This window comes from Ipomoea triloba, chromosome 6 (assembly GCF_003576645.1).
Source record: "Ipomoea triloba cultivar NCNSP0323 chromosome 6, ASM357664v1".
Classification (NCBI taxonomy): Eukaryota; Viridiplantae; Streptophyta; class Magnoliopsida; order Solanales; family Convolvulaceae; genus Ipomoea; species Ipomoea triloba.
Window position 1 is genome coordinate 2,600,845 of NC_044921.1, and position 15,957 is coordinate 2,616,801.

Below are 15,957 nucleotides of genomic sequence, written 5' to 3' on the forward strand. Positions count from 1 at the left end.
CTCTAGATAGGGTTTTCCTTACGCTGGTATATTACTATGATGATAACCAAAATTGAAGTGGTGACGGATGAGATTGACATTACCTTATGCTTGGAATAAGGAACCGACAATCCGCTCTGCGAAGGATAGCCCTTTTCTCGCCTTCGTTTCTTCGTTCATGCTTTGACCCTCTTCACTAAAAAGACATATGTACTAACATGCCGTTTAAAAGGTTAATCGACCAACGATGCTAGGCGGCTGGGCAAAGCGAGGTCTGGGTGTCGCAATTGCTAGGTGGCAACGGAGGCGATAGACGGTGACGGTGGAGCTGGGCAACGATGCATGCGTTAACGGTGACGGTAGGGTCTAGTGGCTAGGCAACGAGGCAATTTATATCATGGACCAAGGTTTATAGTGCACTATGGACCCTTGTCCAATATGACGTCATTTTATTGCCATTGCTTAACGTTTTTTTTTTTTGGTAATCCCGTTTTTCGTTTCCTACCGTTTATGCATTTACTTCCATAAAAAATAATAGTTTCCTTCGTGCTTTGTTTAAACTGGCGATTTTCTCTCTCAATCTAAAACTCAACTTTGTCATCCCCAATTTCAAGCACCAAAGTCCCCTTTTTAACATCAATTACCGCCCCGGAGGTTGCCAAAAATGGCCTCCCAAGAATGATAGGAACTTTAGCATCTTCCTCCATTTCTAGAACCACAAAATCACCCGGGATGTAATATTTGTCAATCTTTACCGGCACATCTTCAAGAACTCCCACGGGGTGTTTTACGGATCTATCCGCTAGTTGCAAAGTCATGGCGGTGGGTTTGGGCTCCCCAAGTTGCAACTTTTTACATAAAGAATATGGCATCAAGCTCACACTAGCTCCCAAGTCACACAGAGCTCTTTGCACAAGAGACCCTCCAATAACACATGGAATAGAGAAGCTCCCGGGGTCTCTAAGTTTCGGTGGAAGCTTATTTTGGATAAGGGCACTACACTCTTCATTGACCGCAACGGTTTCACGGTCTTCAAATCTCCTCTTGTTGGATAGAATCTCCTTCAAAAATCTTGCATAAGAGGGGATTTCGGTGATGGCATCAAGCAAAGGAATAGAAATGTCCAATTGCTTGATCAAGCTCAAGAACCTTGCCCTTCTTTCTTCCACCTTGGCTTTCTTGAATTTTTGTGGGAACGGGAGTGGTGGAATTTGTCTCAACAAAGGTTCAAGCTTTTGGATTTCATCTTCTTTGGATTTGAATAGGCAAGAATCCTTTCCTTTGCTTTGCACAACAACATCCTCCTTTAACTTTCCATTTTCAACTTCCGGCTCCAAAATTTGATCATTGGTAGGCAATTGTGGACCTTCAAGTTGCTTTCCACTTCTAGTGATAATGGCATTCATGTGCTCTCTAGGATTTTCGGGACAAGCGGGCAACTTCCCGGTTACTTTAGTGCTAGAGGTTGAGGCTTGATTGGCAATTTGATTTTCTAGCATTTTATGATGAGCACTCAATTGGTCCAACTTCTCCGAAACTTGCCTAAACCTCTCTTCGCTTTTCATTTGAGATTTAACCATCATATCTAGCATGGCTTCCCAATTTGGTGGAGGCGGGTTCTCTAATGGTTGCCTCGGTTGCGCATTAGGATTTTGAAATCCTAAATTTTGCCTAGATTGTTGTTGTTGACCACCTCTATAATTTTGTTGCCCTTGGAATCCCGGTGGTGGTCCTTTATTGCCAAAACTTTGGGGATTTGCAGCCCCCATCGGATTACTCCAAGAAAAACCGGGGTGATTCCTTGATGCATTAGGATTGTAGGCTCCTTGCGGTTGGTATGATTGTTGTTGCCTACCATATCCTACCAAATCAACATGCTCCAAAGTAGATTGAGAACCCATATCATCATTTAAGCACTCTCCCAAATTGTGCTCTCCCCCACATAAGTCACACATCATGATTTGCCTTGGAGGAATAGAAGTAGAAGAATCATAGCTCGCATTATGATTGTTGAGGGTGATTTGAGCTATCTTTTGAACCATGGATGCCATATTATCCACCTTAGCCGACAAGGCGGATATTTGATCAACATCATGAAATCCTCCCACAAGCCTTTGGGAAGATCTCTCCGAATACCAAGTTGTTCCATTTGTTGCAATCTTCTCAAGTAGTTCCTCGGCTTGAGTAGGTTCCAAAACCGTGAATGATCCTCCCGATGAAGCATCCACCAAGATCTTTGAATTATCAAGCAACCCTTCATAGAAAGCCATCATTAGATCCCATCCTTGAATACCATGATGAGGGCATTGCCTTTGTAGTTCCTTAAACCTCTCCCAAGATTCGGCTAGAGATTCATTTGAAATTTGCTTGAAGTTTTGAATGGCTCTCCTCATCCTTTGAGTCTTTGAAAGTGGGTAGAATCTTTTCAAGAACTCCCTATGAAGTTGATCCCAACTAGCAAAATGATTGGCGGGGAAAGAAATGAGCCAACTGTCGGCTTTATCCCTTAGTGAAAAAGGAAAAAGTCGGAGTTTGATTGCTTCATTCGGAACTCCATTCATCTTAAATGTGCTGCAAATCCGGAGAAACTTGGTTATATGAGCATTTGGATCTTCCATTGGCGACCCTCCAAATTGATCGGATGTCACCATTTGTATGATTGCCGGTTTGATCTCAAAGTTGTTGGCCTCAACACCCGGAATATTGATGCTATTGTGTTCATCCAAGTCGGGTGCAATATAATCGGACATAGCTCTCCTTGCCGGTGGGGGTTGATTTACACCGTTTCCCTCACCGTTTCCATTTCCTTCACCGTTTCCATTAGGATTGACATTGATGTTGCCTTGCTCGTTTGCCATCCTCTTTTGCTTTCTAAGAAATTTGGCTCTCCTTTCGATTTCAAGGTCAAGAGGTAATAGTCCTTCACCTCCCGAGGACCTTGTTTGCATGCAACACCTACAAACCTTAACAAAAACAAGCTAAGGAAGCTCGTTAGCACCGGTTAGTAAACAAAACAAAATAAAAATAAAAATAAAGAAAAATGGAATAGACTCCTAGAATAAAAGTTTTCACTAATGTTAATACAAAACGCCACCTCCCCGGCAACGGCGCCAATTTGGTCGTAGCATAAAACCACATACAAATACCCGGAGTATTCCGGGGTTATCGAACCACAGGGAAGTGGGGTATCAAGCACTAGTTACTAATTATATTCGCAAGAAGCTATTCCTACGTTAACAATGGATGATTATCTATGAATATGCAAACAAGATAATTAAAACAAGGCAAACGGGTTTTTGTATTCAAAGAGGTAAAAGCGGGATTTTTGGGAGTTGAAGTGTTTAATCACCTAGTGCCAATCTAAAGTGAAATAATTATTTGGGTTAAACAAGTGTGGAGAATTGCCATCTAAAAGGGAAAGGTTACTCTCGTAACTCAAACCCAAAATACGGTAATTGGAATACTCACTCTTGTGAGCTACTCACAATATAAAATCGGGACTAAGCAATAAATGGAATACCCACTCTCGTGGGCTATTCACAATTGGAATACTCACTCTCGTGAGCTATTCACAATAAATCCCTTAACCAAATTGTCCTTTCTCGAGGTGCAATAGTCAAGTGCAATTGCGGGTGCTCTTTGATTCATAGACAAATCTAGCAAAGGTACAAGCAATCATATGCATCTAATTACAAGTATCAACAACATAAATCACAATTGCAACAAAAGCAATAAACCCAAATAGATATTTCATTAAAACAAATTAAGAACTAGGCACATAGGTTCATAAACACTTTTATACCCAAAAATCCCAAAAGAGAGTTTTAGCCTAACATGGCTAAAATAAATCCAACAAATATTCAATAAAGTTCAAAATAGAAAAGAGAAAGGAAGATATTCTCCCAAATGATGCCTCCAAACTCTTTTCTTTGATCTCCTTTCCAAAAGTTGTGATGATTCCTTCTTTGGCTTTTGGAGATGATGAAGCTTCTATTCTTTGTTCTCTTTCCTCTTTTTCTGACAAAGACCAGCAGCCCACCGGTAGGGTTTGAAGAGAAAATGATGTTTTTATAGTGAGTGGAGAAAGAGGGGCAAAAATGACAATTTTTAGAAGCTGAGAATCGCAGATCTGCGACATTCGACGCGTCGAATGCAACACTCGACGCGTCGAATATTTATAGTGTCGAAACGAGGCCATTCTGCCTCATTTTTTGGAGTTTCGACGCGTCGAATGTTGGATTCGACGCGTCGAAAATATTCCTGGGACGCAGTTCCAGCTTGCAGCCTGATTTTGACCATTTTCCCTTTCGAATCAAGCCTTGATGTCTTCATAAGAGTTGTAGCCCTTGAAGTCTTCTTTCCAATGGTTCAAGAATCACCTCATTGGGATATTCCTACGCTGAGATATGGTCCAATTACCGAGGTGTCGCCATGGTAGCGGGAATTTCAACTCTTTGGCTCGTTTGGATTGGCTTTTGCTCCCAAATGGTTCTAATGCACTTCTAAACACATCAAAAACATCTAAACCAAGCATTATACCATTTTAAATATAAAAACAAAGAAATAAGCATTGGATACAACATTTTATCACGCAATTAACTATAAAACCTACATAAAAACACAAGTAAAATAGGTACAAATGAGAGTGTATCAAACTCCCCCACACTTAAGATCTTGCTTGTCCTCAAGCAAAAATAAGAAAATAAATCACAAGTCAAGTATAAGTTCTCATACTCTCTCTTGTACCACTGGTCATTCCACAAAGCCAACAAGATCCATTCCCAAACCAACATTCGAGCACCAAAATTATTAGTTAGTGACCAACCCAGTGTGTGCACCTACTCAGTTAGGTTTATGCAGAATTTGGCATTGAGAAAAACATTCCATAAGCTTGCCTTTCACACTCCTCCTAATACAGACCTAAAAATGCATGCAAAGATCAAGTAGGTCTTTATTGAGCTTGTAACGGGGCTAAAGGTTAAGGGCTAACAAAGAAGGGGTATGGAAGATACACAAAACGGAGAGAAGTTCACAATTATTCACATTTGAAGCTAGAAGAGTTTGATGAAAACCAGGAGCATAATGCAAGACGAAATGAAGCAATCCTAAGGAATAGTGGGGGTCAAATACAAACTTTACACGGAAAATAAAATTAACAACTACAACTATAATTTTCAGATATTTTTTTTTTATAAATAAAAATTAACAAAATACATTACAAAAGATGAAGAGGCCCCCCACACTTGAACTTTTCAAAGATAGGATTACTTTCAAGATAAAAGCTCCAAAAATTCTCTTCTACTCGCATATCAAAGAATAAAAGTTACCTTCTCTCAAGGGTGAAAGGAGATGTTTTTTGGTCAAGGGCTAAGGGTTTAATAATGAGGGTTTAACAAGAAAAACAATTCACAAAGAGGGGTTTAAGTGCTTAGCACTTAATAAACAAATAAAAAGGCACAACGGGGACACGAGGGATAATAAAAACACATGGGGTGAAAAGGTTTAAAAAAAAAAAACTAGGGGTAAACAAAAATGGCCTAAATCATTTCTAAGCATGCAAAGAGTAGACTACACTTAAGGAGTATGGAGGCAAGTTCTAGAACATCAACCAACACCGGAGTTCCACATAATCTTTCACTAGCACAACACTAACCACTGGATTGAAAATTAGTTCAGTTTATTATGTGGCTAACAAGAATATTGACAAGGGAATGAGACAAGTTCAACCAACACAATCCACAAACCCACAAGAGAGAGTAATAATAACTATGCCGACAAGTGATTCAAGCAAAAAAAAAATTTGAGTCATCCAAGCAACGTCATCAAAAACAAAAGAAAGCTAAAACAATACGAAAAAGAAATAAAATAAAATGAAACAGTCTAGACCCTCCCCCACACTTAAATTCTACATTGTCCCCAATGTAGCAAATTAAATCAAAAGAGGGGTTATGAGATACATTCCTGAAGTGTCACTGGTGATCTGCATCATCTGGTGGTGGTGGGAAATGAGGTCTATAGTAGTCCGGAATATACTGGGGATCCTGAAGCCATGGTGGTGGTGGTGGGAAGTGAGGAGTAACGCCTTGCGCAGCTTGATTATGTTGATACGTAGATGTACCAACATACCAGTTTATCTCATCGTTCCTCCTCATGAAGTTATCCTGCCTCCTCATGAATTCCTCTTGTCGTGTAAAGAACTGTTGCATGTCGAACTGTTGAGGAATTTGGGGTTGTGCTGGCATAGGATTCGGATTCCCCATAGCCACGTCTTGTTCTTGTTGGTCAGCATTTTCGGGTCTTTGAGCTTGAGTATAATGGGTTGCAATATAGTGCGGGGTGATGAATGCTTGAGGTTTTAGCTTGACTTCATGATGATTGTCCATAGGAACCCCCGCATTCCTGCAAAGCTCCGTAATGAGAGAAGGGTGGCCAAGAATGCTTCTTGATTTCTTTTCAACCATCATTGTTATGATTTCTCTAATGCTCTGGTTGATAAGAACTCCAACATCAATGGTGTAGCCTTCCTTGATACAATAGGTCAAGAGGACCTGATCTCTGCGGACATATCCCCTATGTGAGTTGGGGATTAGTTTTGCTTTGATGAAGTCTATAATTGCTCTATCACGCGGGGTGAAGTACTTATAGTCCATATGAGCGATTAACCCACTCCTTATATTCCATTCAGCCTCAGCATCAAAGGTTTTAGCAATCTTATTCAACATTTCTACTGTAAGATTACTCATTTTCAAATCATTATGGTAGTAATCATGTTCATAGAAATCTTCAGTACCATAGTAAGTGTTGATTGCATCAGAAGAAAAATCCACCTCAACACCCCGCACTATTGCAGTGTTTGTATCCATCCCATCCCCTGCATTAGCATAAAATTCTTTAACCACTGAACAACAAGCATCGCCTGGTTGAGCAAGAAGCAACGGCTTCCAATTCCATTCCTCCGGGACCTCCAACTGAATCCCTCTTTCTTTCTTGAAATCTCGGGTGGAGACCCAAGTGTCATATCTTTCTCTTGCTTGAGGAGTGTTGAAAGTTTCAAACCGTTGGACTTGAGGAGGGTTTTGAGCTTGTTGGGATGCTTCTCCTCTTTGCCTCTTTGAGATTCTACTCTTTGGGGCCATTTGGTAACTACAACATCATAATGTGAGAGCAATGGCTAGGCAAGAAATTTTCAAAAACTTGATTGAGACATTTTAACAAACACCTTGTGTGCATGATTTTGAACAAAGAGGTTAAGTGCATTTTAGTCTTCAAAATCAACCCATTTTTACACAACAAGCAACACCACCAATCATACAATCAATTATTCTCAACCACCAAGCAACATCATCATCCAACATTAAAATCAATTCAAGAATGTATCAAGAAAATTCAAGACTATATCTACAATACAACATCAAAATCAACAAAGTCATGGATAAAAACTAGAAAATAGAGCAAATTAAACACAAAAGAACAAACAATCACTAACCCAAAGCAATTTAAGATTCAAATTTGAAATTTCGTGGGTTAGGGTTCATGCACAAGAAAATCACAATTTTTAGCAAAATAACATGGAATTGAAGAGGAAAAAGGGTGGAGATGATACCTTGATGCCTTAGGAAGAGTTTGGAGTGGATAGGACTAGAATGTAGAGAGAAATATTTTAGTGAAGAAGGGATGGGAGTGTTTTGGAGTTGCTGTGCGAAGAAGAAAACTGAAGAAGAAAATAAATTTTGGGAAGAAATAGGCTGGGTCGGGTCGGGTCACTGCATGACCCGACCGTTCGACGCGTCGAGTGAAATGCTCGACGCGTCGAACTGCTTCAGTGGGCATTCTGCCCTGATTTCACGAATTTCGCCGCGGCGAAATTAAATACTTTTTTTTTAATAGAGAAAAATAAATGCAAAGAAACTCCAAACAACACAATTATTATCCAAGCAAGATTTCACTCCAAAAACATACCTAGAAACAAAATTAGGCTCAAGGACTTTATAAATACGCAATTATCAACTAAAAACACAAAAACATAAAAATAGCACAAAAACTAGAAGAAAAGCAAAATGCAATTAAAATAAATTAAAAGGACTTGGGTTGCCTCCCAAGAAGCGCTCGTTTAAGGTCGTGAGCTCGACCCCTTTTCTCTTTCAGGTGTAGGTTGGGGAACAAAGGCTAATTGCCACTTTAGCCTCAATCTTGGTGTCATCATGGTAATGTTTCAATCTTTGGCCATTTGCGGTGAAATCTCCATTTTTTCCTCGAATCACCACAGCTCCAGATGGATATGCATGAACAACCTCATAAGGTCCCGACCATCTAGACCTTAACTTCCCTGGGAATAGTTTCAACCTTGAGTTGAACAAAAGGACTTTATCACCGGAAACAAACTCCCTCTTGAGAATGTGCTTGTCATGCCATTTCTTAGTCTTTTCCTTGTAAATTTGGGCATTCTCATAAGCATCAAGTCTGAATTCCTCTAACTCATTGAGTTGAAGGAGCCTCTTTTCACCCGCAAGTTTTAAATCCATGTTGAGAGTTGTGACTGCCCAGTGTGCTTTGTGTTCCAACTCTACGGGAAGATGGCATGCTTTCCCGTAAACAAGTTTGAATGGTGAAGTCCCGATTGGGTTCTTGTATGCAGTCCTATATGCCCAAAGTGCATCATCAAGTTTAGTGGCCCAATCCCTCCTTGACGGGTTAACAACTTTCTCAAGAATTGATTTGATTTCTCTATTAGAAAGCTCTACTTGGCCACTAGTTTGAGGATGATAAGGAGTGGCAAGTCGGTGATGAACTCCATNGGGTGTTGAAAGTTTCAAACCGTTGGACTTGAGGAGGGTTTTGAGCTTGTTGGGATGTTTCTCCTCTTTGCCTCTTTGAGATTCTACTCTTTGGGGCCATTTGGTAACTACAACATCATAATGTGAGAGCAATGGCTAGGCAAGAAATTTTCAAAAACTTGATTGAGACATTTTAACAAACACCTTGTGTGCATGATTTTGAACAAAGAGGTTAAGTGCATTTTAGTCTTCAAAATCAACCCATTTTTACACAACAAGCAACACCACCAATCATACAATCAATTATTCTCAACCACCAAGCAACATCATCATCCAACATTAAAATCAATTCAAGAATGTATCAAGAAAATTCAAGACTATATCTACAATACAACATCAAAATCAACAAAGTCATGGATAAAAACTAGAAAATAGAGCAAATTAAACACAAAAGAACAAACAATCACTAACCCAAAGCAATTTAAGATTCAAATTTGAAATTTCGTGGGTTAGGGTTCATGCACAAGAAAATCACAATTTTTAGCAAAATAACATGGAATTGAAGAGGAAAAAGGGTGGAGATGATACCTTGATGCCTTAGGAAGAGTTTGGAGTGGATAGGACTAGAATGTAGAGAGAAATATTTTAGTGAAGAAGGGATGGGAGTGTTTTGGAGTTGCTGTGCGAAGAAGAAAACTGAAGAAGAAAATAAATTTTGGGAAGAAATAGGCTGGGTCGGGTCGGGTCACTGCATGACCCGACCGTTCGACGCGTCGAGTGAAATGCTCGACGCGTCGAACTGCTTCAGTGGGCATTCTGCCCTGATTTCACGAATTTCGCCGCGGCGAAATTAAATACTTTTTTTTTAATAGAGAAAAATAAATGCAAAGAAACTCCAAACAACACAATTATTATCCAAGCAAGATTTCACTCCAAAAACATACCTAGAAACAAAATTAGGCTCAAGGACTTTATAAATACGCAATTATCAACTAAAAACACAAAAACATAAAAATAGCACAAAAACTAGAAGAAAAGCAAAATGCAATTAAAATAAATTAAAAGGACTTGGGTTGCCTCCCAAGAAGCGCTCGTTTAAGGTCGTGAGCTCGACCCCTTTTCTCTTTCAGGTGTAGGTTGGGGAACAAAGGCTAATTGCCACTTTAGCCTCAATCTTGGTGTCATCATGGTAATGTTTCAATCTTTGGCCATTTGCGGTGAAATCTCCATTTTTTCCTCGAATCACCACAGCTCCAGATGGATATGCATGAACAACCTCATAAGGTCCCGACCATCTAGACCTTAACTTCCCTGGGAATAGTTTCAACCTTGAGTTGAACAAAAGGACTTTATCACCGGAAACAAACTCCCTCTTGAGAATGTGCTTGTCATGCCATTTCTTAGTCTTTTCCTTGTAAATTTGGGCATTCTCATAAGCATCAAGTCTGAATTCCTCTAACTCATTGAGTTGAAGGAGCCTCTTTTCACCCGCAAGTTTTAAATCCATGTTGAGAGTTGTGACTGCCCAGTGTGCTTTGTGTTCCAACTCTACGGGAAGATGGCATGCTTTCCCGTAAACAAGTTTGAATGGTGAAGTCCCGATTGGGTTCTTGTATGCAGTCCTATATGCCCAAAGTGCATCATCAAGTTTAGTGGCCCAATCCCTCCTTGACGGGTTAACAACTTTCTCAAGAATTGATTTGATTTCTCTATTAGAAAGCTCTACTTGGCCACTAGTTTGAGGATGATAAGGAGTGGCAAGTCGGTGATGAACTCCATATTTTTCAAGAACTTTCCCCAAAGCTTTGTTGCAAAAATGCTTTCCATTATCGGTGATCAATGCCCTTGGCACTCCAAACCTTGCAAAGATATTTTTCTTTATGAACTTGATGACCACCTTAGCATCATTTGTGGGGCAAGAAACGGCTTCAACCCATTTAGAGACATAATCCACAACAACAAGAATATATTCATGCCCAAAAGATTTAGGAAATGGACCCATGAAGTCTAAACCCCAAACATCAAATAATTCCACCTCAAGTATGCTTTGTTGAGGCATTTCATTTCTTCTCCCAACATTGCCTACCCTTTGACATTTATCACAATGCTTCACATAAGAATGAGCATCCTTGAACAAGCTAGGCCAATAAAATCCGGATTGTAGAACTTTAGCCGCGGTTCTAGAAGCCCCAAAGTGTCCTCCATAAGGTGATGAGTGGCAATGGTTTAGGACGCTTTCAATCTCATCCTCGGGCAAGCATCTTCTCATTACCCCATCGGCACATCTCTTGTAAAGAAAAGGTTCCTTCCAAAGATAGTATTTTGCATCATTTTTGAGTTTTTTCTTTAGAGCACGGGAAGCATTTGGTGGGAATTTTTGACATACCACATAGTTGACCAAGTCGGAGTACCAAGGCAAAAAGGCCTTGATTGCCATAAGTTGTTCCCCACCAAGGTTGTCATCAATAGGCAACTCTTCTCCAACCACTTCCTTTTGATTCTCCAACCTTGACAAGTGATCGGCAACAAGATTTTCGGACCCCTTCTTGTCCTTGATTTCGATGTCAAATTCTTGAAGTAGAAGGGTCCATCTAATCAATCTCGGCTTGGCATCCTTTTTGTTGATCAAGTACTTGAGTGCCGAGTGGTCGGTGTGAATAATCACCTTGCTCCCCACAAGATAAGACCGAAATTTTTCAATGGCAAAAATCACGGCAAGCATTTCTTTCTCGGTGGTGGAGTAGTTGACTTGAGCATCATTTAAAGTGTGGCTTGCATAGTAGATCGGATGCAAGCTTTTATCTCTCTTTTGGCAAAGAACAGCCCCCACGGCAAAATCACTAGCATCACACATGATTTCAAACGGTAAGCTCCAATCCGGTGGTGACATAATGGGTGCCGAAATTAATGCCTTCTTTAACCTATCAAAAGCTTCAAAACAAGATTCATCAAAGACAAAGTTAGCTTCTTTAGAAAGCAAATGAGTAAGAGGTTTTGAGATTTTAGAAAAATCCTTAATGAACCGCCGGTAAAATCCCGCATGCCCAAGAAAACTTCTAATTCCCTTTACCGTGGTGGGTGGTGGTAGTTTCTCAATGACTTCCACTTTTGCCGGGTCTACCTCCATGCCTTTCTTTGAGATTTTGTGACCAAGAACAATCCCACTATTTACCATAAAATGGCATTTCTCCCAATTTAGAACAAGATTGGCTTCTTCACATCTATTCAACACTTTATCCAAGTTGGCAAGGCATTCATCAAAAGATAGTCCATACACAGAAAAATCATCCATAAAAACCTCCATGCTCTCTTCAATGAAATCTGAAAAAATGGCCACCATACACCTTTGAAATGTTGCCGGTGCATTACATAACCCAAATGGCATCCTCCGATATGCAAAAGTACCATACGGACATGTAAAGGTAGTCATTTCTTGATCCTCGGGGTGAATGGGAATTTGAAAGAATCCCGAGAAGCCATCAAGAAAACAAAAATAAGCATGTTTTGCCATCCTCTCAAGCAATTGATCAATAAAAGAAAGTGGGAAGTGGTCTTTCCTTGTAGCTTTATTCAACTTCCTATAGTCGGTGCACATTCTCCACCCGGTAACCAATCTAGTAGGAATGAGCTCATTGTTTTCATTTTCAACCACGGTTGTTCCACCCTTTTTAGGAACCACATGAATTGGGCTTACCCATTTACTATCCGAGATGGGATAGATAATGCCCGCACCCAACAACTTTAGAATCTCCTTTTTCACCACATCTTTCATGTTCGGATTCAACCTTCTTTGTGGTTCAATGCTCGGTTTATACCCCTCTTCCAAGTATATCCTATGCATGCAATAGGATGCACTTATGCCAACAATGTCATCAAGAGTATAACCAATGATTCTTTTATGCCTTCTCAACACATGCAACAACTTGTCAATTTCATCATCATTCAATTTAGCATTCACAATAACGGGATATGTAGAATTAGGACCAAGAAAAGCATACTTCAATTCGGAGGGTAGAGGTTTTAATTCTACCTTTGGATGATTATCCCCATTGTGATTATCCAATTGGTCTCCAAGACCAAATACTTCATGCTTTGGTGAGGATGGTTGCACCAATAATTCATTCTCATCAAAAAGTTCGTCAAAACCACTTGTGTCTTCATCAATTTGCTCTTCCTCAATAGTATCCTCCACACCAACTCCCAAAGGATCATTAGAAATCCAATTGCTATCTTTAAGAGTTTCCCGGACACATGAATCAATAGTATCTACACAAAAGCATTCATCAAGACAAGGGGATTTGTTAGCCCATTCAAAAACATTAAACTCAACTTTGTCATCCCCAATTTCAAGCACCAAAGTCCCCTTTTTAACATCAATTACCGCCCCGGAGGTTGCCAAAAATGGCCTCCCAAGAATGATAGGAACTTTAGCATCTTCTTCCATTTCTAGAACCACAAAATCACCCGGGATGTAATATTTGTCAATCTTTACCGGCACATCTTCAAGAACTCCCACGGGGTGTTTTACGGATCTATCCGCTAGTTGCAAAGTCATGGCGGTGGGTTTGGGCTCCCCAAGTTGCAACTTTTTACATAAAGAATATGGCATCAAGCTCACACTAGCTCCCAAGTCACACAGAGCTCTTTGCACAAGAGACCCTCCAATAACACATGGAATAGAGAAGCTCCCGGGGTCTCTAAGTTTCGGTGGAAGCTTATTTTGGATAAGGGCACTACACTCTTCATTGACCGCAACGGTTTCACGGTCTTCAAATCTCCTCTTGTTGGATAGAATCTCCTTCAAAAATCTTGCATAAGAGGGGATTTCGGTGATGGCATCAAGCAAAGGAATAGAAATGTCCAATTGCTTGATCAAGCTCAAGAACCTTGCCCTTCTTTCTTCCACCTTGGCTTTCTTGAATTTTTGTGGGAACGGGAGTGGTGGAATTTGTCTCAACAAAGGTTCAAGCTTTTGGATTTCATCTTCTTTGGATTTGAATAGGCAAGAATCCTTTCCTTTGCTTTGCACAACAACATCCTCCTTTAACTTTCCATTTTCAACTTCCGGCTCCAAAATTTGATCATTGGTAGGCAATTGTGGACCTTCAAGTTGCTTTCCACTTCTAGTGATAATGGCATTCATGTGCTCTCTAGGATTTTCGGGACAAGCGGGCAACTTCCCGGTTACTTTAGTGCTAGAGGTTGAGGCTTGATTGGCAATTTGATTTTCTAGCATTTTATGATGAGCACTCAATTGGTCCAACTTCTCCGAAACTTGCCTAAACCTCTCTTCGCTTTTCATTTGAGATTTAACCATCATATCTAGCATGGCTTCCCAATTTGGTGGAGGCGGGTTCTCTAATGGTTGCCTCGGTTGAGCATTAGGATTTTGAAATCCTAAATTTTGCCTAGATTGTTGTTGTTGACCACCTCTATAATTTTGCTGCCCTTGGAATCCCGGTGGTGGTCCTCTATTGCTAAAACTTTGGGGATTTGCAGCCCCCATCGGATTACTCCAAGAAAAACCGGGGTGATTCCTTGATGCATTAGGATTGTAGGCTCCTTGCGGTTGGTATGATTGTTGTTGCCTACCATATCCTACCAAATCAACATGCTCCAAAGTAGATTGAGAACCCATATCATCATTTAAGCACTCTCCCAAATTGTGCTCTCCCCCACATAAGTCACACATCATGATTTGCCTTGGAGGAATAGAAGTAGAAGAATCATAGCTCGCATTATGATTGTTGAGGGTGATTTGAGCTATCTTTTGAACCATGGATGCCATATTATCCACCTTAGCCGACAAGGCGGATATTTGATCAACATCATGAAATCCTCCCACAAGCCTTTGGGAAGACCTCTCAGAATACCAAGTTGTTCCATTTGTCGCAATTTTTTCAAGTAGTTCCTCGGCTTGAGTAGGTTCCAAAACCGTGAATGACCCTCCCGATGAAGCATCCACCAAGATTTTTGAATTATCAAGCAACCCTTCATAGAAAGCCATCATAAGATCCCATCCTTGAATACCATGATGAGGGCATTGCCTTTGTAGTTCCTTAAATCTCTCCCAAGATTCGGCTAGAGATTCATTTGGAATTTGCTTGAAGTTTTGAATGGCTCTCCTCATCCTTTGAGTCTTTGAAAGCGGGTAGAATCTCTTCAAGAACTCCCTATGAAGTTGATCCCAACTAGCAAAATGATTGGCGGGGAAAGAAATGAGCCAACTGTNAACTTCCCGGTTACTTTAGTGCTAGAGGTTGAGGCTTGATTGGCAATTTGATTTTCTAGCATTTTATGATGAGCACTCAATTGGTCCAACTTCTCCGAAACTTGCCTAAACCTCTCTTCGCTTTTCATTTGAGATTTAACCATCATATCTAGCATGGCTTCCCAATTTGGTGGAGGCGGGTTCTCTAATGGTTGCCTCGGTTGAGCATTAGGATTTTGAAATCCTAAATTTTGCCTAGATTGTTGTTGTTGACCACCTCTATAATTTTGCTGCCCTTGGAATCCCGGTGGTGGTCCTCTATTGCTAAAACTTTGGGGATTTGCAGCCCCCATCGGATTACTCCAAGAAAAACCGGGGTGATTCCTTGATGCATTAGGATTGTAGGCTCCTTGCGGTTGGTATGATTGTTGTTGCCTACCATATCCTACCAAATCAACATGCTCCAAAGTAGATTGAGAACCCATATCATCATTTAAGCACTCTCCCAAATTGTGCTCTCCCCCACATAAGTCACACATCATGATTTGCCTTGGAGGAATAGAAGTAGAAGAATCATAGCTCGCATTATGATTGTTGAGGGTGATTTGAGCTATCTTTTGAACCATGGATGCCATATTATCCACCTTAGCCGACAAGGCGGATATTTGATCAACATCATGAAATCCTCCCACAAGCCTTTGGGAAGACCTCTCAGAATACCAAGTTGTTCCATTTGTCGCAATTTTTTCAAGTAGTTCCTCGGCTTGAGTAGGTTCCAAAACCGTGAATGACCCTCCCGATGAAGCATCCACCAAGATTTTTGAATTATCAAGCAACCCTTCATAGAAAGCCATCATAAGATCCCATCCTTGAATACCATGATGAGGGCATTGCCTTTGTAGTTCCTTAAATCTCTCCCAAGATTCGGCTAGAGATTCATTTGGAATTTGCTTGAAGTTTTGAATGGCTCTCCTCATCCTTTGAGTCTTTGAA

The 15,957-nt window shown here is 40.5% G+C and overlaps 3 protein-coding genes across 3 annotated transcripts; all 3 read right to left on the bottom strand.

Moving 5' to 3' along the window:
• Positions 1-560: 560 nt before the first annotated feature.
• LOC116023348 lies at positions 561-2,837 on the bottom strand. The gene has a single exon (XM_031264344.1). The coding sequence runs from the start codon at positions 2,835-2,837 to the stop codon at positions 561-563; it is 2,277 nt and encodes a 758-aa protein (XP_031120204.1).
• A 5,034-nt stretch (positions 2,838-7,871) lies between these two features.
• Positions 7,872-9,018, bottom strand: LOC116023350. Its single transcript, XM_031264345.1, has 2 exons — positions 9,015-9,018; positions 7,872-8,881 (listed from the first exon to the last, which is right to left on the bottom strand). Exons 1-2 carry the CDS (start codon positions 9,016-9,018, stop codon positions 8,121-8,123), a joined length of 765 nt encoding a protein of 254 aa, XP_031120205.1. The 3' UTR covers positions 7,872-8,120.
• A 612-nt stretch (positions 9,019-9,630) lies between these two features.
• On the bottom strand, positions 9,631-14,883 carry LOC116023351. Its single transcript, XM_031264346.1, has one exon. The coding sequence runs from the start codon at positions 14,881-14,883 to the stop codon at positions 9,880-9,882; it is 5,004 nt and encodes a 1,667-aa protein (XP_031120206.1). The 3' UTR covers positions 9,631-9,879.
• Between the last annotated feature and the right edge of the window lie 1,074 nt (positions 14,884-15,957).